Source organism: Diprion similis, chromosome 6 (assembly GCF_021155765.1).
Source record: "Diprion similis isolate iyDipSimi1 chromosome 6, iyDipSimi1.1, whole genome shotgun sequence".
Taxonomy (NCBI): Eukaryota; Metazoa; Arthropoda; class Insecta; order Hymenoptera; family Diprionidae; genus Diprion; species Diprion similis.
In genome coordinates, this window is record NC_060110.1 from 5804746 (window position 1) to 5828799 (window position 24054).

The 24054-nt window shown below is 36.5% G+C and overlaps 1 protein-coding gene across 2 annotated transcripts in view; it reads left to right on the forward strand.

The window, feature by feature from the left end:
* The window catches only part of LOC124406852 (heterogeneous nuclear ribonucleoprotein L), a 73118-nt gene that overhangs the window by 23874 nt on the left and 25190 nt on the right, over window positions 1-24054 (forward strand). For both annotated transcript variants that reach the window (XM_046882493.1, XM_046882494.1), the window contains exons 4-5: window positions 17083-17168; window positions 17392-17488. In XM_046882493.1, the coding sequence (XP_046738449.1) occupies window positions 17083-17168; window positions 17392-17488 (183 nt within the window). The remainder of the gene's footprint in view (window positions 1-17082; window positions 17169-17391; window positions 17489-24054) is intronic.

Sequence of the window (24054 nt, forward strand, 5' to 3'; positions counted from 1 at the left end):
TACATATAGGGACAATATTTTGGTATTATATTTGGAGCTATTCGAGAAATTTTGGACAGCTTTTTACGGCGAAAATTTCTAACTGGCTGACAGGATGTCAGTCATCACATCACATAATTCTTGTAGAACCGAACTCGCATCTTGTTTTTGATCGAGAACAAGTTAGTCGTAAGGTTGAGACGTTAAAAGGGGAATTCTGGTCTAGAGAGACCTAAATTTGAGGCATTTTTACAGTAGGATAAAAAAAAAAGAAACAAAAAACATTTTTAACATCCATTTTTTTTTATATAATTAATTATCGACATTTTAAGAACAGAAAAAAATGAAAAATTCGTAGAGTTATAGGCTGGTGAAGTGACGGCTACAATTCTTAATTAGTAAAGATGTCGCTATAGTTTAACCCTTGGGGAAAAAAAAATTCACAAAATGTACGATGATATGGAAAAAAAAAATTTCTTTACCCGTTTTTTTCTTACCTTTCCGTACGTTGATCCTTCGATGAATAAATTTATAATTATTTGAAGAGAATTTAATTTTTTAAATGCGGTACTTAAACAGGTATAAATTATCGATAAGGATATTCAATTGAATGAATCAAAATCTCAATAGCATTGATTAAAATAAATTTATATTATACCCGTAATGCTGCAATTCAGTTGAAAATTAATTCTAACCAAAGTAATAATTATATTTATGCCTATTCCTGCATTTATGAGGTCAGTCTTACAATTAGCTGCAATATACGAATCAAGCAAATGGAATTACTTGTCCTTACGTGTTGCGCTGTTTTCATTTCGTGTCGGTATATATGTAACTTATTGTTACGTAACGTGATTCAAGATAGCACCAATCACATTGTTACTCGATCAACCATGTTTATTGTGTGGCTATGTATAGTTAGATACGTAACTTAGAAAAAAAAAAAAGAAAACTTTATATCACGCACACACAGCGTAGAAAATTGAATGGGAAAAAACAGACTTCAGCTCATTGCCAGTAACGATTATGAGAAGCTGTCGGTTTAAGACTCGATTACACATATAGTTAGTCACTCGCCTATACAACAGGGAATTCGAGAAAGACATAAAAAAAAGAGAGACACTGGCCTTGGCCTTGTATAGGCCGACGAGTTTCTCGCAAATTATCATATAACTGCTCCTACAATCTCCGTGCAATTTCGGATTTTCAATTTCACATTAATATGACGAAACTATAATAGAGTTTGATGCAAAAAGTTTGCTTTTTTGAATATTTCTTTTTTTTTTCACGGTTTTTCTGCAACGATCTGTAGGAACAATAAAATAGACACTTTAAATGATTACTTTATCTTCTTTATGGTTTGGTAATAACAAATGAGAGAGCGATATATTGATCTCGGTATATGTATGTGTAAATGTATAGTAGAATCTGTGGGAATGAGAAAGGAAAATAAAATCGTAATAACTTTTATTCTCTGATGAAGCATTTTTCTTATCCTGCATGGTACGTGCGCGCATATAACTGTGTCCAATGTGGTAATTCAGTTCGGTGAATGGATGGTATAACCAACTAGCCGCACTCTCGATACATATCGAATTGCTTGTGGGCGATATATCGCGTGTTGTAAATATAATCGAAAGTGGAAGCTGGATGTTGTATATCGTTAATTTATTTCTCAACGTAACGTGCGTCTTACATACATACATTACATTACATTACATGTATATATATAACATATATATATATAACCTGGTCTATATAACGAGGTCGCGTGTTGTACGTATGTATATTGCCTTAGGTGGACGTGTGTGTGCATTCCGTATAAATAAACAACTTATTGTTAAGGTTAAGAAGTTGAGGATTAATGAGAAGATGAAACGTACCGTTTGTATCAAAAGTTAGGAATATGGAGAAAAATCCGTTTAAAAAATTGCTAGCAGTGTTATTTGTGTCTATGGTGGTGAACATGACTGAAAGAAAACACCGTTACTATGCATGAATAGAAATGAATTTGAGAAAATTTGAATAAAATGAGCTAAGAAATATTTTATTAATTTCAGACAAAACTTTTTAATCCTTAAATGGTTCTTCACGTTTTCCTTTGTTTATATGATTATAGTGTTTAAACAAATGATCAAATCATCAATATCGTGATTGGGGTCATTATTCTAGGATAGTTGATGAGATTTCATAAATTTTTTGGAATTTTTGGAACACCTTGCGGCACTTTTTAACCATTGTTACCATTTAAGGGTTAATTAGAAAGGTCAAAATTATTAAACTCTGGTGTTTTCGATCCGATTTCAATGTTTCTGGATTCATTTTACTGGCTGATCAAATACCCATTCATAATGTGTGAATAATATTCGAGAAATCCTATCGTTATTGCATATTTACTATCCGGAAGTGGAATTTTTCAAACGGTTAAAGTCTGAGTTATGATTCAGACGGTGCAACTGTTGTTCTTCCTTAAAATATACACGATTTTTGAGACCACATATTCCTGACCTGGGACAATATCAACAACCGCCGACTATATACGTAATATAAATATCGAAAATCCTTTATCGCCATTTAAATAACCTATGTAACAAACGTATGCATATATAGCAGCCTCTTTCCAATCACGCTCGTGGTTTTAAGTGCTATTTTATGCTTATCCCAGTGGCATGCGAACCGATCGTAGACTCCGTTTGAGTCTAGTGGGCACGAGGAGCGTGGAGACTAAGCTACCGTTCTGTCATCCGCATTCCTCCTCTGTGTATGCATATCGTATGTATAGGATGTACACTTGACCGCAGTGATTCTGAGACGGACTATTTTTTTTTTTTATTTTTTTTTTTTTTTTTTGGCGGGTTGGTTAAGTTGGCAATAATGAAGAAGCAGCTCGTAGCTCGTAGCTCGAAGCGCAAGAAGCTAAATCTTCTTCCTCAACGTAACGTAACCTGTGACCGTTGAATCTAATTCAAAAAATATTTTAAATAGTGATAATTCAATGTTTATGGATTATGTTTACGAAGATTGAGTCTGTATCGCGGCAGGCTAACGTAACAGACTAGTTTAAAAACTTATCAATTTCAGAATTGCTGCAAAGATGATTATGGTAAAGGAGTTTTTTTTTCATGGATCACTTTAACTTTTATTAACGGATATAACAAGAAACAAAACTTCGTGGAAAATTAATGTAGCGTCTATTTAGCTTCACCGTTGAAGTCTGTTACGACAAGGTACCGTTATAATGAAACTGAAGCTAGCACCCAAACGTGTTAGAGAGTAAAAAAATGCAGTTCAGTTTTATCATCATAATTTGTGAGGTATTTTGCAAAATTTTCATTCTCGCACTTTACTACCTTACCTACTCGAATGAATTCTGACTGTTCAGCTTCATTGTCAGCTTCGTACCGTTATACGTATATAACGAACAAAGACGACCGTAGAATAAAAACTGTCTAGAGGGTCAACTCATTGTCAGTCTACGTCCTAAGTCTATCTTTGTAGTTAGCCTCTCCCTGATTGGCTTATTATATTTCCAAGACGAGAATCACTGCGGCCAATTGTATAACATGCATTGGTCTGTTTATGTACGACGTGCTCGTATGCACTTATATATATATATATATATACATATATGTAAATGTACTTGTTCCCTTGTGTGTGACTTGCGGAAAAATGATAGGCAAGCCACCACCACCGTCGTGGTTGCGGTAAATAAATTAATGTATTCCTTGGCCAAGCCTCTCGTATAATAATAAGAGAGGCAGTAACTCTACTAGCGCAGACTCTAGCTCCAGTTGCGCCAACCGGTACGAGGCTGCTGCTTGCCGCGCAGATAAATCACAAACACGTCGAGAAAGATAGATGGATGGATGCTGTGCACGGTCTATAGAGTGTCTTGAAAAATAGAGAAAGTATGTTTTTTTTTTTTTTATTTTTATTTTTTTATATATAGATATATATATACGGGAGATTCTCGGCAACTCATCGCTCTAGTTTATTACTCATTTTTTGATTCTTGTGCTCTTTTTTTTTTTTTTTTTTTTAAGCTTTTTTTCTTCTTTTCCTTTTACTTCAACAAAAACGCAAACTGTGCACATCAATGGTCCATATATTTTAACCGCCGAAAAAATTAACAGTCTTCAACAGCTCTAGTGTCAATGGATTTCTAGTGGGAGATAGAGCGTTTTTTTTTTTTTGTTTTTTTTTTACGATTTTTTTTTTATTACGACATCACAAATTATTTTATCACGGAACTGAATTTATTTTAATTTAAATTCAATTCTGCAGAATACACTTTATTTCTAGTTTTATTTGAATGATTTTAGTTCTTTTTATGTTTTACTTCTCGCGTGAATTAAAAGTTATCTTTCTAATGCTCGTCGGGATTTCTTATATACCGAAATTGACCGTTTGATCGATGTGTTACATCTTTTTTTGAGGCATTCTTTGAGAATTGATGGAATTTATCATAAGAATCTTGTTGTAACTCCATTATATACTCTTGCGTATTTAGGTATATTATATGTAACACATAAGATCTCTAAAATCGAATGAATCTTCAGATTAATTACAAATTAGTTAAAGTCTAGGTTGAAATCATTACTCGTGAAAAATTAACTTTCAGTCAAGAAATCATAGAATCATGTAATTTTGATACATGAATCCATTATGAAATCCGTATAGTAACAACGTATAATATATTATATTCTCGATGAATACGATTGCAATTTCTTCGGAATATTCTGCAATGAATTTTTATGTCTCATTTAAATGAGAAAACGTCATATCGTAGCTGTGAAGCTACCTCTTGAACTTAAGGGGGGGAGACTTCGGTGAAATTTCGGTGATATCGAGTTTTTTTTGTTTGTTTCTCAAATAACTAAAAAAAGATGTGATCAAAAATTCCTTCCAACACGACAACTGGATTATGGTAGCATGTCGCCTGGAATAATATTTTAATCAAGGAACTTTTGGGAGCGGTACGCAGGAAATTTTCTGCTAAAAGTTCTTTGTATGCCTATATACGCGTACACTTTCATCGCAGGAGATTGAAATTTTTTTTCAGACCACATAACTATCATGATGTAAATTTTTGTTGGGAGGAATTTTTGATCATGTCTTTTTCACTCGTTTCATAAATGAAAATACTCGATATTATCAAAATTTTATTGTAGGTCTCCCCCCCCCCCCATTTTAAACTTAATATCAGCGATACTTTGTGACGATGTGTGTTCTAGGGTTAAAACTATTGTTCAGACCTTGTTCTAGAAAAAAGCAAATATATATTATATATATTACCATAATCTGAAATATTCTAATGTGTATAATTACACGTATCCTAAGTGGAATTATATATGGTATATATATAACGAGGAGCTAAGTAAGAGACGAAATTTCTAGCGAGTGATTAACGGCTACCAATTCGCTTGTCACAACATCCACGATGCTGCAATGCCGCTGTTGCACTGCTGCATGCATCTTCTCGTATCTATGCGCGGAAATAATCCCGTTTCTCACCGTCAATGTCTGGCGGATTTGCATACCTAAATTACCCAGTTGATTGCGGCATACACATCCGTTATAACGTGGATCTTCCATCCACGAAGTGTTAATTTTAATACATTTCTCTTTTTTGAGAAACTTTTTATTTTTCTTCTTTTTTTTTTTTTAATTTTTTCTTCTTCTTCTTCTTCTTCTTCTTCGTCTTCATAGTACGTGTGTAAAAAATACGCGTTTAGAACTTCAGCAAATCAAGAGATGGGTGTACGTAAAGAAGTATAGAAAGAATTTTATTAATGGAGAATACAGGCTTTTACAATATAGCAGAAATTTCAATTTAAATGATAATTTTTGTAAATTTGGTTAAAACTTGACACTTTTTTTTCTCCCCCCGTTCTTCTTATATCCGATTTCTATTTTTCCTTGAGATGTAAATGAATGTTTTTTTTTTTTTTTTTTTTATTTCTAATTTTCATTTCGTCACTTTTCTTTCCGTCTCATTTGACCTTTTTATTTTTCTCACAATCACCGCCCGACGATGTTGCAATATCTTTGGTTTTGCGTAACGATCGGAGAATATTATTCCTGTAATTATCTTTCAAGGGCTGCCTTCAACGAATATGACGACTTAGATTGCGTGATGTAATGTTGCAGTTTCGTAGGTAGGCATAGGTTTCATATCGTCTCTTTCTTTCCTTTTTTTCTTTATCATTTTGTAAATAAGAAAGAAAAAGTACACATCAAAAAACTATTATCAGGCAAAATAACCTCGCGGTGTTCAAACCATGGCGCCGCGGTGACCGGATGTAAGAAATTATGATATTCCCACAGGGCATGTTGAAATAACACTTATTGTTATACTAAACTTGTACAGTTTTGAAGTTTTATGCACGAATTTTCCTTATACAAAGTAAGACTCGACGTTTGCTATTTTCATTTATAATTCTTTCGTATAATTTGAATCAAGGAATTTCAAAATATTCTCATTACGTTTGTAATAGTCTTTCACATGTACATTCATTTCTTATTTAAACAAAAAAAAAAAAAAAAAAAAAAAAAAAAAAAAAAAAAAAATGCAATAAAGAAAATGAATGGATTACATGTAATTCTTGGGAGTTTATTAAATATAGCGTAAGAAATGTTTTTTTTTTTTTCGTTATTTAAAAGAAAATTATTTTCAATAATAACAGCAAGAAAGTAATCTTGACGATAATTCGGATTATTGAGTAGAATCACATTCATTTGAATCAACAAAATATTGCTTCGTCATGTCTTATAGCGTAGGTTTGAAATTATTTTTTTTTTTTTTTTATCAACTGTTGCAATTGGGCGTTAATTATTTTGAAAATTGATGCTTGATTCATACGTTCCGCGGATCGTTCTTTAGATATTATAACAAGAATTGTAAAATTCTAGCTTATATACACGTGTTACATACATACATACATACATACATACATACATACATACATATATGTGTATACGTACCAGTAATGTACCACACATCTCTATAAAACGCGTTGTCAATTTATCGCAAGGCTCTCGTGAGCCCGCGAAGCTTAAAGCCTCGCGCGTTGTTTGCCTATTAATAGGCTCCCCCTGGTCTTTACGGCTGCGTTCGTAGCATACTTTTAACCGTGAGGAGAAGAGAGGAGAGAGGAGATAGAGGAGAAAGAAAGAAAGAGAGAGAGAGAGAGAGAGAGAGAGAATGCGTCATTTTCTCTCTCTCTCGCGTTGAATCGCTCTAGATCGTGACCAAGAATAACCTTTCAAGTTATACCGATATATACGGATGATGGTGTTGTATATATACGTGTTATTCATCACACTGACTCTAGGAGGACGTAAAATGTAAAAGAGAAATGTGGGAAGAAGAAGAAGAAGAAGAAAAAGAAATGAGAGGCGGAAGTTACGTGATGAAATATACGATATTACACAGCTTGTAATGCTGTAAAACCAACGCGTGTAATGTGGGCATCAGACTGTTTCAAATTAGGGCGCTATAGTTTTTTTTTTTTTTTTTTGTTTTTTTGTTTTTTGTTTTTTGTTTTTTTTTTTCTAGGTTTTATTTTCCCGGAACAAGTTCTAAACACGAGTTTCGGGGATGTGAAAAAAAAATCTTGACGAAGTTTAGGATTTTTAACTGAAGTTTAGGACGTGACTTACACCGGCATGTGACTTTTTAGTATATAAACAACGTGTGTGTTAAAAATCATTGTTTTAAACTCATTCCAGTTTCTACGTCATATTTCGAAAAAATTTGATATATTCGTGTAAAAAAAATGTAATTAGCTGCAAAATGAATAAGCGTTTTTTACGTTGGAGCGATTGGGAAACTGTCGATGTTGTGGTGGAAAAATGAGAAACTTTTTTTTCAAGGCTTACGATTATAAAGTAAAGCCGGTACGATTGTCAAACCGTTTTATACGATTATTTTGAAAATTACCGCGAAGAAAGTATAAAGTATATAAGGTATCTGATCTATAAATCAATTCCTTCATATAATGTGAATATGTGAGTAAGGAGATGAATGAGAATAGTAATGAGAAGGAGATGAAGATAACTGGTGGTATAACAGAACGTACACACGAAGCTGATCTGTTTACATCGCTGTTTGCATGTTTGCATGGGTGTTTTAGTACGAGAGAGGCATCACATTTCGAACGAACGAGATGAATAAATAAGCTTTGAAAAGAGGATCCGCGTGCATTTATATGTTCGACTAACACACGATTCACTCGTGCATTTACTCGCTATATTTCTACGATCTTATTCGCTCTTTGTGCCATCTTTGTTACGAATCTGAAATCGGATTTAAAAATATTCAAAATGGCGGATCCAATATTGTTGACGAAAATTTGAAATTTGATCGAATCCGGTCTAAATACTCTATGCAGGAGCCTTCGGGGTCGCCGATTGGATTTGTTGGGTTGAATTTTGTAAATCTGCTTTCAGATTCGTAATCAGTGACCCGAAAAATTTCTTGTCACGGTTTTTTCTGTGGATTCGTTCGAATCTAAAAGTTTCGACCGCCATATTGATTCCGCCACCTTGAATGTTTTAAATTCCATTTCAGATTCGTAATCAGTGACTCCAAAAACTAGAGATTACTATTTTGTTAAAAATGTTGACTCAGCACAATAATATGTGACTCAAAGGGTTGAACGTAAGTCAGTCTTTGTCTCGCAGTCATTTAATCCTTATATGTTTTACAAATCTTTAATCAGTTATTGGCTGTATCTTTATAATCAATTTTTAAAATCTATGTAGGTATATCCGGATAAAGTTTTTATTCTAGGCGTTGTTCACTTATAATTTAAGAAAAACTTTTCACTTTATAAGCAAAGAAAAAAATGTTTCTCATTTATCTTTTGACTCGAATCATCTCGAATTTAACGTAACAATAATAAATAATTTTAACCAGGTTATATGAAAAATTTAATATTCGACGTGCAAATCTACATCCATGAATGTCCATGATGTAACAACTCGGAGGGAATTATTGAACGTATAATAATGCATTTGAAAATCATTAACCTTCGCGGTTATCGCCGAGTCAAAGTTCGAGGGAATGAATTTTTCCAGAATGAAAACTGATTTATTTTAACAACATTGTTCGAAAAAAAGTTTACGAATGATGATGTAAGACTTCATCCGACATTTTTGATGATCACGCAATTAACTCAACTTCTCCCTCTTTATCTCAACGTATTTATACATTTTAAATAAATATATATATAGGTATATTCACGTGTGCTATTCAATAGTTTATTTATAGTCAACGCCTCGTTCACATAGGTGTTTGGAAAAGAAAAAAAAAACGTTTTGTATATGTATATATACTATTCAAAATATACTGTCTAAAAGCGTGACTTTCGTACTACAATAGCGGATTTTCGTATATACATTATTATATGTATACATATAGAATCCACGTGTACACGGATAAACATATGAATATTATTTATTTAATTTTTTTTTTTTTTTTTTTTTTTTTAGAATTTCTCTATCGAAGCCGCTCGTTGATGGAATTGGAAAAATATGCGTAAATTATTTATACACACATACTACCTTTGCTAAATACTATGTAGGTATGTGCGTGTAGATCGATGTGTATGTGAAGAGGGAGAGAAACTATAAACAGCGAGAGACAGGCGTGTAATTAAATTGGCTGGGATTATTGGCCGTAGCTCGTTGTACTGCTGCCGTTGCAAGAACGATTCTCGTCGACGACGACGACGACGCGACGACGTCCTGCATACCAGCGTAACGGTTTGCCTGAGCGCTTCTAGACAATGCGAACAGATCGCAACGACGCGGGTACGACAGGTAATTAATTATCAGTGATGCAATACCAAATTTAACTTAACGCATGCCAAAAACGAGAGAGGACCACGACAGTATGGATTTCTGGTTTAAAATTTAAAAAAATTTATTTATGAAGAATTAGTGACAGGAAGTAGAAGAAAAAGAAAGAAAAAAAAGAAAGAAGGGAAGAATAAGCTTTTATTCGGTTTCTCTATATCACATTTTAATTCAATTCTTTTTTACATCAATAATAGCACATTTTTTTCTTAATTTTATACATTATAGAATGGTATCTCAGAGCGATCCGAGGAGCTATTCACTCTCGAGTCCACTCGCTTCTTACTACCTTATTTAAATTATTTTACCTTATCTATGCAAAGACTCGTCGAGAGTCGTCGATACTCGTCGATGAGTATCAGTAAGGAACACCGACGAGTATTTGGATATAAAATAAATAAAATAAGTTGAATAATAAGGTAGTAAGAAGCGAGTAGACTCGAGAGTGAATAGTCCTGCGAAGCGATCCTTAAATTCCCGGATGAAATTGTCTTCTCTGTTTATTTAATTATATCTTGGAGTTTGATCTCCAGCAGTAAACGAAGACGAATTCAAAACGAATTGATCATCAAATAACAGGTGTTAAAACGACTTGATCTTGTCATTTAAAGTCAGTAAAAAAACAGCTTAAACATATATAAGTTGGATCAACAGCTGAGAGAAAATTCCGAGCGGTAAGGAACAGACTCAACTGGCTTGGCTTCGCTTTTACGTTTCTAGGATAACCGGAGGTCAGGATGAGGGTTTAATAACTTTAGGTATATATTTAGAACATTTTATTGCGAGGAAGTTGATGGAACAGCGAAAAGAAGTGTGCAATTCAGAAGATAGATGAAAATTGTTTTGAAACGAGTAGAGTGCAGTATCAGGATTCTGGGAATACACGGTAGGTGAGATAGTCAGGTGAAATTGAGAGTCTCTATATCTATAAGATAGAAGAGACGAAGAATGAGGCGTGAGTGCTAAGAGATACCGAGCACCTGTAACAAAGCCATTATCGAAAAGCTTCGTTTTTCTTATAATACAAAGTCTCGTCTTTAGCAACGGTCGATTGGGAAACTTGGAGAAAAATAACGTGATACAATTGGTAGCTGATCGATGGCTATTTTTACCAATTTGTCACCGTTAACCAACACTGGATGCTTTCCCCTTGATGCTCAATACGCGAATCTTCTCGGCGTATATATATATATATTATATATATATATAACGTTAGATTGATCAGTGGAATCGAGATTGACGAGTTCAGGGTTCCCCCTCACCCCTTGGAAGGGGTCCGGCACCGAAACGACAGGGAGCATTAAGATATAACCAGATACTCGACAACGAACGACAATACACCACACATTCACCGATACCTCCACCACCACCACCACCACCACTTCGGAAAGCCCCTCTCGAAACGCTTAGAGGTTGGTATCGATTTGCATTAGCGATACCAACCTGCTGCCACCCTCCTACTGTTTGATGTCTGTGCGCGGTTCGTGATGCGCGCCTCGCAGCTGCGCAAAGTGTGTATTTTTGGGCGACCAACGATTTACAGATTAGCGGAGAGACACACCCCCCCGGGTGCTGTGCTGTTGCTGGTGGAAATGACTCTGAATCCAGATTTACCTACTCCGATTCGATGTGTTCCACCCCTTGTATACTTTGTTGTGTACCGAGCAGTATAAGGTACATGTTCGAATGGCTTTGCTGAGACTGCTTTGCTATATGTGAACAAGCGCTGCCACTTCACCAGATTCCATCACCCTCTCACGACTTTGCGACCCCTGCGGGCTTCCAGAGTGGGCAGCTTTACGCTTCAACCCCAACTGCGAGTCCTCGACTTTTTATACTGCGCTGGAAATCTCGGTTTAACGTTATTTTCAATGATTGTGAATTTGGTAGGGTGGTTACTTGTGGAAAATTTGAGAAAAAAAATTGTAAATTTTTGGGAGGTTTTAAAACCAGAATCGAATGACTTGATTTAATGTTTTAAAGTTGTACATTTTTTCGTTGAAAAATATTTCTTCAAAGTACTGTATTGGTCGATGGTCTTTCATTTTTTTATCAGTGCATATGCTAGGAGCTGCTCGTTTTTGTTTTTTTTGCAACAAATCGGATAAATACATGAGACCTCTGAGAATTGTGTACGTTCACCAACGATGAGGATTCATTTGTGTTTTTAATCTGTGCTATGAACTTTTGATGATAATTAGTAGCAATTCTAATAAGATAGCTTTTTTGTCTGATAATTATTTTCGTGTTTACATTCAGATTACAAGATGTTGAATTGGCATATCTGATGATAACTGCGAATACCGGGAGTGAGTCACGATAGGATTACGATCCTGATAATGTCAGGTTCATCTTTGAGCCACCGTGTTCTATAAAGTTTTTCGGTAGCACGGCTCTAAAGTCTCTATTATCCATTTCTCAGATATCACAGCAGTCGCGTCGAACCGATAGAACTTCAAAACTCAATTTACTTTCTCAAGTTTCGACTCTTGGCATGGTTCAGAGATTTTTCTCAACGATTGTTGTACCGATAAGACGAACTTCTGTAGTATACGATTCTATAATATAACCAATGCAGATGTCACATACCAAATATATGCTGCTTTTTCAAAGTCGTTAAAGGATATGTCGAGGCTGGATTCACACTTGATCGAACGTTACTTCAAGATCGATGCAATTGTGAGGTTGAAAAAGTTTTACACACGTTGTTGTACGTAGTTGAGATGATAAAAATTGAACATTTCTCTTCACTTCTCTTTTCCTTATACCCGTCTCTTTACTTCGATGAGATTCTTCTTCTTCTTATCCAAGTAGTGAAATTTACGTGCGCGACGGAAGCTCCTTTCCTTATCAACTTCCTGCAACCTACCCTGATTATACATATATATATATATATATATAAGAGGTAGTGAATATTCACCCGGCACGTTGAGAGTCGATAGAGTTTGGTAGTTTCTTGGTGACGAGGTGATATTCCGGAAGATCTTTAAGGGTCGAGGGTTGATCGCTGAGCACGTATCCTTAACGACAGGGTATCTTCGTCGAGATAGAGACAGCTCAGAAATCGGATTAACTCTTATAATATACCTACATGTTCGTACACTTGTAGATGTGTTCTATACATGGATTTTCATCAGACCGTACCAATCCTTACCGTTCTCATGTACGCGCGTACTATCTACCCCATCTGATACCCGAAATCTCTAGCCGTGTTAAGTTTAGGCGCGATCGCGGGGGTACGCGATTGGGTGGATCGTCGTTAACCGCAAGATGGCACTGATCGTTGGAAGAAAAAATAATTGACCGGGAATCGACGCTCGGTTAGTCAGTCTGATTCGAGTCTCCGGCCATTCCAGTCGCGATCGGAACTCTCTTGTTCTCTTCCTCTCCTCTCCAATTTAAACTGTAGGTTCCCGCCAGCCGATCGAACCTCCGTAGATTCACGCCTTCGGCCTCAGAATCTCACGGCAGCTCTCCACTTGCGAGACGTAACCATTGATCGTACGCTAACACCTCATACACTCTTGACACAACTTTACGTCTTTAATAATAAGGGGTTTTTATGCCTCGGCGGCTTTTCCCTTGTGAGCCAATAAATTGCAACAATTTCTCTTAGCTCAATTGAGTATTTAGATAAATTTATTTCGATCAATATTTCATCCTCCAATCCTTATTTCTTTTCATATTATAGAATCACGGAAGCCTTCCATGTTAGAAAGTTTTTCCGACGCTAAGATTTTATACACAGTTTTCCGACCCGACGGTTAGTCGTGCAGGAAAAGCGTTCACCGATATCAGCCACGTACCGTATAAACGCCAAATTTAGTCAACGATCCAACTCGACGTGAACACGCATGTTAAATACTCGATTGTCTCCTCATCTTCTGCAGTCAGGTCTCTGTTTTATGTACACCATTGTCTTGAAAACCTTTTTGTTAGCTCCCCGTAGTTCAGGGTTCAGAATTACTTGTAAGTAATGGACGTTTGTTTGTTTAAAAATGAATCGGTCGGATTGTCTGGAAAAAAACCGTTGAGAAAATGTCCAGCATTGTTATTTGTGCCAATGATTGTGTACACGAATGAAACAACATCATTACTATGTGATGGAAATAATTCTGAGCTAATTCGGATAAGAAAATTTATAAGACATCAACAATTTGTCGTAAGCTTTTATTAATAGAACGTTTAAAATGATTAAAATTCTGCTGTTTTTAATACGATTCAAAAGTCTGGGTGCTTATTTTGTTCACCGTATAGATATCCAAAGATTGTTTGGAAAATAATTCACAAACGGTTATCTCCAGAGTAGATGGAAATAGATTTGAGTAAGTGTGGTACGACAAATATTGGTCAACAATAACATTTGCGCTTTGTAAATAGTATGAGATTTCTTGCATGTTTTCCAGACCATTTGTGGGAATCGGGTCAAAGATCAAAATAAGTACAAAAATACCAGAATCGAATGAAATACACGAGCTTGAAATAATTTCCAAAAATCTCGGAATGAAATCTTTTCACAAATTAGTAGTATCTTACAGCATCTCTCGCTTGAATTTCTATAGATTTAATTCTATCACATAGTAGGAAAAATGTGGTTTCATATCTTCAATTTCCTTACTTTTGATTCAGACGATCCATTCATTTTTAAAAAAAAACGCAGTAACCAACTCTGACTCGTGATTATCAAGTATTTATCAGCTTGAAGGTGATAAAACGCCAAATTTTATTTCCTTACATGCAGGAAATGTAAAATATACGCAAACCGATACCTAATTCGAGATCTGTTTATACAATATCATTATACCCAGTTATTATACCCATATGGATAGTCAAACACCATCAGCGAGGTGTGTGGAGAAAAAATAACTCGAAATCGTGTTAGGTTAGGTTGGGTTAGGTCAGGTCAGATTAGAAGCCGCAAATTGCACCGGGATTATGACGGGTGTTGTTATTATACATACAAGACACACACAGGCAAATTGGACGTATCGTTGGGTGTGAATTTCCGTCCAATCTTCTCGCCCTCTTCATCCTCCCCTTTCCCCGCCTTCCATCCTTAATCCAAAAGTATATATATAAGAGATTTTCGTATTTCCAACGTCTTCGAGCCTGGCCGGCTGCTGCTTCAATTTCGGCAACTCCTACAGCTGGCATAAAACGGTGAGACCAAAACGAGGACTGCAGATGTGAGGGTGAATGAATTGTTTAAATGTCTATGTATGTATTGTAGATTTGTTTCACGTATGGCAATACAGCACTGCGGTATGGCAGCTGTAGTAATGAATACATAAAGATTTTTGCCCTTCGGGAAATCGGCGTAGTTGATCTGTTATGTACATACATACCTACTATCGGAGTGGTTCAATTTCATTGTCTTTCTTCTGTTATTAGGTACTGCGCTTTATTATCTCTTATGGCTTCATTTTCTTATTTTCTTATTTTTCTACTCATTCATTTTTCATCGTCGTGTATCGCGCTGTGATTTTTAACAAGAATGGAATAAGAAACATCTCGACGTTGAATTGGACCCAGAGTTTTTAGGTCAGGTTACATCGTTTCATCATCATTCGTGGCGAACTACAACTACACCACGCGTTTGAGAATGGTTGTATACACTACGCGGATTATACTGCTCTCTAAATCTAACGCAGCCTCCTACTACTTTACCCCATTCAATCTTCTCTGTACAGACCTATATAGACGATCGGAAAATAAACGTTGGTACCAATCTCTGTTGTTCAAGTCAAGTATTTAACCAATTTGTCAGAAGACTTGAGACTCCAGTCAAACTTATTCAACAGTGCATAAATGGTTGCCTCTATTTTGGAAAATCTTAGATCATGTCTTTTTTTGTTCAAGTTAAAGATTTTGAATTGAAGCTAAACGAAGCGATATTACAAAATTAAGTCGAACGTATATAAAATGTGCAAGGCTGAAAAAAAAAGAAGACATTTTTTTTTGAGTGGATGATGAGAAAATTTTCTCTTCTCTTGAGTATCACTATTTGTAGATCACTTATATGTATTGAGTATACAGACTGTTTATGGTGTTCTCTGATGATTTTTGGTTGAATTCGTATGGAATCAATCGCGGAGTGATGTGAAGCTATTCCAAGCAATTTCCTGTCTACTTCACCCTCCTTGCATCTATCCATTCATACAATCAAACAAACTTCCATTCAGTTTACTTCCGGTATTGTAGCTGACCAAGACGTACGTTATCCGGTTTGGCAGGTTCTCTATAGCTCTGCAGTCGTAAAGCCATCAAAATAGAAAAAGAAGAAGATGTAGTAAAAAGGGGAAGCCACATGTGCAAACTTTGTTTCTCGATTTTCAATCTCAATATGGAGGTCGAGTTTTCTCTACACTCATACGTCGAGTACGAAACGTGTAGGGATGCTGGACGCGGTTTCATCACCGTACTTTCGGTGGGTGTTTGCGTGGGATTGAAGTCACGCACATTGTGTGTGTGTGTGTGTGTGTGTGTGTAAGCAAAGGTCGGGCAATCAGCGGGAAAGTCTGCTGCTATTGCTGCCGGGGTCCTCCTTCTGTTTGTGCTCTGGATAGTAAGAAGTCGAAGCGGCAGGATGTTCGGGTTTTCACGTCATCGTGTGGCTACAGTTCCCGTTTTCGAGGAAACTATCCGCCAACCTGCACTGCACTCTTACTCTTTCTCCTTTGGTAAATCGATACACAAAACAAACCTCATAAAACCCGGAGACCTATAAAAACTCTTTGGCAAAGAGCCATCCGGCCCACCGATGGTCGTCCCACCTTCTCGTCCTTTAACGTCCATCGCGAACCCGTCGATCTTGACTTCTCCTTCTGCCATTCACCATTTACTAACCCTCGTACTACTGTGTACGATGTAAACATACCTTGTATTCAGGGTGGCTCGTAACTTGCGGAAAATAAGGGTTGTATGTCTTGGAGGCAAATTAGGATTTGACACTGTGAAGATAGTTAGATGATTTATTAGGAACTCAACAAATCTTTCACTTTTGAAGTCGCTCGTTATGAATCTAAATACTAAATTTAACAGTTATTCTCACATAATTCGTATAGAATCGAAATCGCACTTTGTTTCGGACCGAAAACAAGAAAGGCATTATTAATTAACATTACTGTACATGCCGAATATGTGTTTCAACAGATCGGCGTTCTAATTATATCATCTGTTGTTGTTGTATCACCACTTGTTAATGCATAGTATTATTAACATGGTTTTAACCTTTTGTTACAGGAAGTTCTTCACACAATAAGCGTACCGAGCGGACAAGTACAGAGAATCGTCATATTCAAGAAAAATGGCGTGCAAGCGATGGTGGAATATCCTTTTCATATATAAACCGTCGTAGAAAGTTTAAGGCGGCTACATTCGTTTGAAGAATTAAGAAATAGAAAAAAAAAAAGAGAAATTTCAAACTTATATCTCATTCGTTTTTATAGTAACTTCCACGGAGAATATTCAATGTATTATATAGTCATGTTTATAAAATTTTACGATTCAATGGTGAAAATTCTTAACTGTAAAATGATATCTCGGAATCACGTTTGATTCTGTCGAGTCAGCAACACGAGCGAAGGACACCCTCCACGGTGCCGATATCTACTCAGGTTGCTGCACCCTGAAGATCGATTACGCCAAGGTGAGTTCAGTTTATTTTGCTATTATGATTATGGCTGTTTTTTTTTCTTTTTCTTTTTTCCTCTTGGACCATTAATCAGAACGCAGGTCAGCGTGAAGTAAAGCAATTTGAAAATTTTTAAAACGTCGGGAAAAGCTATGGCTTTATTGCTTGCCATACGGGATATTGATGAAGAATATTGATGAATGTGTAAATGTATTTTAAAAGCGGAAAATATGCTCTTGTGCTGCATTATAAACATGGATTTTCGATATTTTTAATTTATCGAGAATTTTTTTTTATTAAAGATTGATATATTTATAAGGTAACATTTTTTCTTGCCTCCCGATAATACTTTTGGCACTCTTTATGAAGAAGAAAGTTATGCTTAACCTAGCCGCCGATAGCGAATCATTGATTCACAAAAAACTTTTCACACGCAGTGGTTTCCATGGAAAAATCAATTGGATAAACGGCTTTAAAAGATTTGTAACGCTCATCTACTGATTCAAATAATTTGATAGTGAAAAAGAATTTTTATACGAACTCTCTGTGAATCGTTGGCTAGCTTCAGCTTCATAATAAGAAAAATGTTGCTCTTATAAATCTTATAAATATATGTTTAGATTAATTTTTTTTACGATATATGTATATGTATTCAAATTTTATTGAACCATTTCAGAGAGATATTAAAAGTTGTGATAATTTAAACAGGTGTTAAAATAAAACAACTATTATGTTGAAAAGAATGTAACATAGAAGTCGAAATATTGTAGTTTGACTTTCGGCGACCGCATTATTGTTCTCTTCGTTAAACGTTTCTATAATTATCACGTTATAATTACCATCAGATGTCTTTCGCCGCGATCTGCTGCTTGCCGCATGCACGTTATAGACACTGTGAAACATATTATACTCAAGTGTTGCGTTAGCTTTACGTGCGGCCATTATTCTATAATTATTTATCGTTATTCTACAAGAACATAAATTTTTTTTTTTATCGTCTTCTATGTGAATGGATGTAAAATTTCAAATTATTTCAACGAACTAAAAAAGTATCGCAATCAGGTTATTATACCTTGGATTTACCTGTTTGACGCAGATAACGAAATGCTATTTATTTTCCTGTATAATTCCGACAATGAAAATTGATCACAAGTTACAATTTTTTCGTACGTTATACTAAAAAGCGTAATTTTGTTTTCTCTTTGCTGAACCGATGCAATCACCCCTCGCGTTGATTTATCTATCTCTCTGAGTTTATTTCGACGATCTACACAGTGAGAAACCGATTCTTTTATACATTTTTCTTCTACAGCTTTATTATGAAAGTCGGAGATATAAGTTATTTCATCGAGTAATTGCACCGCCTGTCTACTGAGGGTTGGTTGAAACGAGTTCCGAATTCAATATCAACAGCCAATCGATGAAACAAATTATACCCGACGTCGTTTCAAATTTTCTCTCTCTCCTTTTTCTTTCCTAAATTATTACTTGATCTCGTAGTCTCCCGTTTATTTAATTATAAATCAATTTATACGGATTAAGTTTTCCTTTTATATATATATATTGAGACGAACTTCGTATATAAATTATAGACTACGGAATGGCATTAAAAACGCGTTAACGGAATTCGGGTCGAACGATAAAATCAATTAATTTTCAGACACTTGAACGCGTATTTAGATCCGTTCGAGTATTTCGCAAGCTGAAAAGAAATGGCAAGATTGAATATTATATCCTATAGATACTGCGCTGGAATTTGCCAACCTTGCAGCTACGTCGTAGTTGTCGTAACACCTGGACGATTATATTCAACCATATAATGCTGTGCAACTCGCACTTCTTTGTACGTAGTTAGGCGTAATAAATCGTTGCGCTTTTGCAGCGTCCGTTGTCACCTGCACGATAAGAAAATACCAAGAAACGATGAACTGCATGAGTGTCGTTATATTTATTTTATAACTAGAACAGTAAAAATTGTTCCCGCTAATTTTATTCGACTTATAAGTTGGAAAAAATTGAAACCATATCTGAGAAATGTGAAGCGGAAAGTAGTAAGTGGAACTCGTAACGTGAAGAATTATTCAATTTGCTCCGGTCGAGAGATAATGAAGTTATTAACGTCCTGACGCTGTCTGTACGGTATTAACGGCGTCAATAAACTGAATACTTTTCAACATTATACATTATACATTCGAGCGCGTGCCTGCCTGCTCAATCTCTAATTCCATACCATCAGCGATGCTGCACACTTGTGTGTTCTAAAATAGCAATATAGCGCCGTGGAACACTTGACTATAACAGACATCCTCTTACACCGTTTCATTCTCAAGAATTCAGATGATCTCGGGGGTTCTTAAAAAATTGCCAACGTATCGTCAGACTCCATTTTGCGGAACGTGCAGCATTTTATCAGGGAGGATGCGGCAGGTGGAGAAATCGTGATTTATCATCCACGGTCAGTCGGAGTTGTTTATTTTTCATACCATACGAGTAATTATTCGATCTGTCTCCGGATATAAATTTGACGATCTGTCCACCACCCACGTGTTACTACAACTATGATCTATACTTGTTATGCCGCAGCTCTAGATCACCATTTGATATAAACGTGGCGTAACGCAACGCGTATCGTTTTGTCTATGTGTTGGAAATTTTGTCTGTTTATATCAGACACGCCAGGTCTGGTCTTCTCTCTTAATCTAGGAAAGCAACACGTGCTTTTGACACTTTGACGTCACTAACCGATACACGATATTTCACATATGGTTAGTTTATTTGTACAAGAAATAATTACGTATTCTGATGCTGCTGTTACTGATGCTGTGCACCATTCATCATTGTGCAACTGGCTTCGCCACTGACTTTACTTCTTTCTTCTATACTCTGCTTCTGATGCCGCTCTGAGACGCTTTGGCGTCGGGATAGCGTTGCTGCGTTATTCAGACTGTCGTGGAGACACGTAGTTCCTGTTTTCGTATCTCCCGTTCAATCTGTATACTGCAGCTGCACTCCTAGTATAGCATAACAGAGAAATCAAGATGGAAATTTATCCACTGTCTGTGATCGTCGAGATATCTTGAAATTTTTTGGGCTTGTAGCTTAGGTCTATACGGTATGCACAAATAGACGTTATTCCTTTCCTTTTTTTTCTCTCAATATGACAGTCGCCTTTCAAGTTATGCAGCGGATTTCAACAAGCTGATGAAGCGGTCGATTTGTATCTATTATATGTATATCGTGTTTGTGTACGCAGAAATAGTTTGTGATCTTTTAAAATCACATGCGATTTGTAGTGTCAAGAAGAGCCGAACAGGAAGACGAAGATATTCGAGTTAAAATAGATCACGGGTCGAAGATAATTGATTTATATCGTGCCTAATTAATTGCCCGTCCGATCTGCCACTCGACGATACACTGTCTAAATCACTGTTCACAACATCAATGATGTTAGGTTTCTAATACCGTTTTAAACGTCGCAAGATCATTGAAACTATTTAAAAAATTTTGTTGATACAAAAATTTCTCGCAACTTCTGAAATATGTTTTGTACGCTCTACTGACCGTGAAATCAATCCTCATATCTACTACATGAATCTTCCAGACCGTTTCGACTTTACCTCGAACCCTACGAAATCCTGTGAAATCTGATGCAACGAAAGATTGATAAATCATTAATTAACCCGAGTACATGACTCTCCGAATTGTAAGATTCATAATCAAGATATCAGCGCGAGAGCACAATAACGGAAGGGGGGATGTCACGTTGACTTCGACGAAGGAGGTTCAAACCGACGAGATGGATTTGATATTTATAGGTTGGGAGTAATGCTGGGCTCTTGAAGCCTACCTTCACCTAGGAATCGAGTTCCAATGTATCTGTACATTGCACGTGCGTATGTCCACCACCACCTATAGATACGGTTACGAGGTGAAATGGGTACATCATCTACATACCTGTGCTTCCTGAGACGTGCACGTGGGTTTCCTCGGCTCGATGTATTGGTTCACCGAGTGACGGATTTAACCGGAGTATTTCAGTGACGTGACGCTAACAGACGAGGTAACTGACGGGTGGATGGACGGACTGACGGACAGCCTCTTCTTCCTACTACTCCTGCTCTTCTTCTTTTTCCTCTTCGATCTTTCCTCTTTATCTTGTACACCGAGTCTCGCTGTGTGCTGTCTTCTCGTGTCGTTCGATATAACCCTGCAATGTCTCGTGATTTTTTCCTTCCCTCTCCTTTCATTTTCTCGTTGACTAAAATCGCTTTACAACTTTTTTTGAGTATCCACTTTCGTCTTTCCGTATTATAGTTCCCCATGTATCGAGAAAATGATTTTGCGTCTCTTGTAAACGTTTTTTTTCTTCCTTAAGCAATAAAAAGAGCTTCGTTCTACTCTTTCTTTCATGTTCTATAACAACTTCGCGACGTCCAACGCGCAGGAGGAAAAGAATGAAATTTGTGCGAAATGATTTTGTAATCATATTGTAGGTACCATGCCTGAAGCTTTACTTGAAATTTTAACGGTTTCTTATTTCGTCTGTCTTTTCTCTTCTTCCTTTATCGTATTCTCTGCCTGCTTGTTTGGTTCTTCCGGAAGACTGAAAACTCCAACGGTTTCTGGTACAAGAAGCTTTCATTTCAGTCGCGAGTAATTCTGCCTTTCCGTCAGGACAGTAATAAAGAAAAAGATTTCTCGCATGTCCTCGTTCTCTCCTACCCACAGGGGTTTCTCGTTAGAAAATAAAACAAATTTCATGTCTATCCAGACCCTCTGGTGACCTAAATACATCGGGATTTGAAACTCAGTGTCTTCATTTCCGATGAGGATTGTAACATTGACAAATTCAAGAATCCCGCTCACGTTGATTATGCAGCTTTAATATCGAGAAAGCTATTATATTTCAGGTTGCGATCATAATGTGAACATCCAACGCTTGGCGTCTGCGACCATCGGAAGGTACGGCATTTTTTTAATCCAACCATGCCTTACGCTCGTTGACGGTGTAGCTGGTTTCAAGACGAATCCAACCAGTCCTGTCTCGATGATTTTGGATGAACTAATCCCGAGATATCGCACTTTGAAGTGGCAAGAGTTATTCGTGGCTCGCGTGTCGGACGCGCAGCAATGCTCGCGCGCTACTCGCTTGCTATTCGCGAGCTTCAAAGTCCGATATCTCCCGTTCTGTTCGTCCAAAATTGACGATCTGGGACTCCTTGAATTCGATTTGGCGCAAGCTAGAACGCCGACGATAGTAGACACCCCGACAGCGTTGCTTTGAAGAAGTAAATTTTACCTCCGGAATTTCCTTAGGTACATGAATTATCGATTCTTTACTAGCATTTATATTTAAATAAAAAAAACGGTTCTCGAGTTTTAATTTCAATGCATCGACAAACGTTTTAACATTAATCATGATTAGTTTTATGCGGTCAGAAGCCTCCGTTTACCTCGTTTAAAATTATACACTTTCATTAATAATTCATGCTGCGCGTGCGCAAGTATATATGTATATTGTGTATATGAATGTAATACGCCGGGTATACACACACACATTATACGTTCCATCATTCTTGCTATGTTGAGCAGCAATTTTGGGCTTAACGAGGGCTGCTACGAACTGAACTCTGATCAATCATCATATTATTTTAACGTCATATATTCATCACTTAGTCACTGATAATTGTCGTAAAAAACTGCTGCACAATATTTGTTTCATCCACGAACGTTACTAATTTGTCTCTAATTACACGTATAATAGAAATCTGCACACTTGACACGAAAGATAATTGTTAGAAATTGCGTATAAAATAGAAATAATCATCAGATACATTTATAACATCGGATTTTACCGTAGGGGTGAGAAAATAACTGAAGAAATTATGTTCACGGTATAGGAAAAACGTGCAACGGTGCACGTGTTTCAAGATGCGATGAAATGTGACGAAAATAAGATGAAGGGGGTTTGTTGCGTGGAAGACGACACGCATGACGATGGACATGGTAGAAAGAGAGATGACGCGTAGTAGACAGGTTGGTACGTACCTACATGCGGATATAGTAATAAAAGGTAGGTCATGGATCGTTAGCAGCGTTTATTGCGTCGTAAATATTTCACTCTCACCACTTAGACTTTAGTAAGACGATGGTTTACTGTATTGTACCATCTACTGTACTTATTATACACCCTATGTGTTTGCGGAGTGTAAGTGACGACAGTGGCGATGTTTCCGAATTATGGAATAATCGAGATATGTATCGCAAGTTGTATCAATCTCAAGTCCCATGGACTTTCAACAATTCTACTCACGACAATTATATCGTTGGCAATAGCTGTCCCTCGATGCTATCAAGGCACACGTCAAGAACAAAGTTACATCACTTCTTGTCAGATTCTTGTCTCCTTGGTTTCAAGTGTCAGTAACTATTAAAGCATCCCAACGTCCCCTGAGGGGGAAAAGTTGTGAAGATAGAAAATAGATTCAACGATGTTATTTGCACGAATTATCTATATAGTGAACACGAATCTCTTAACATTCAACGATTCGAGAAAATTTTCTATAATTATAAGAACGTTT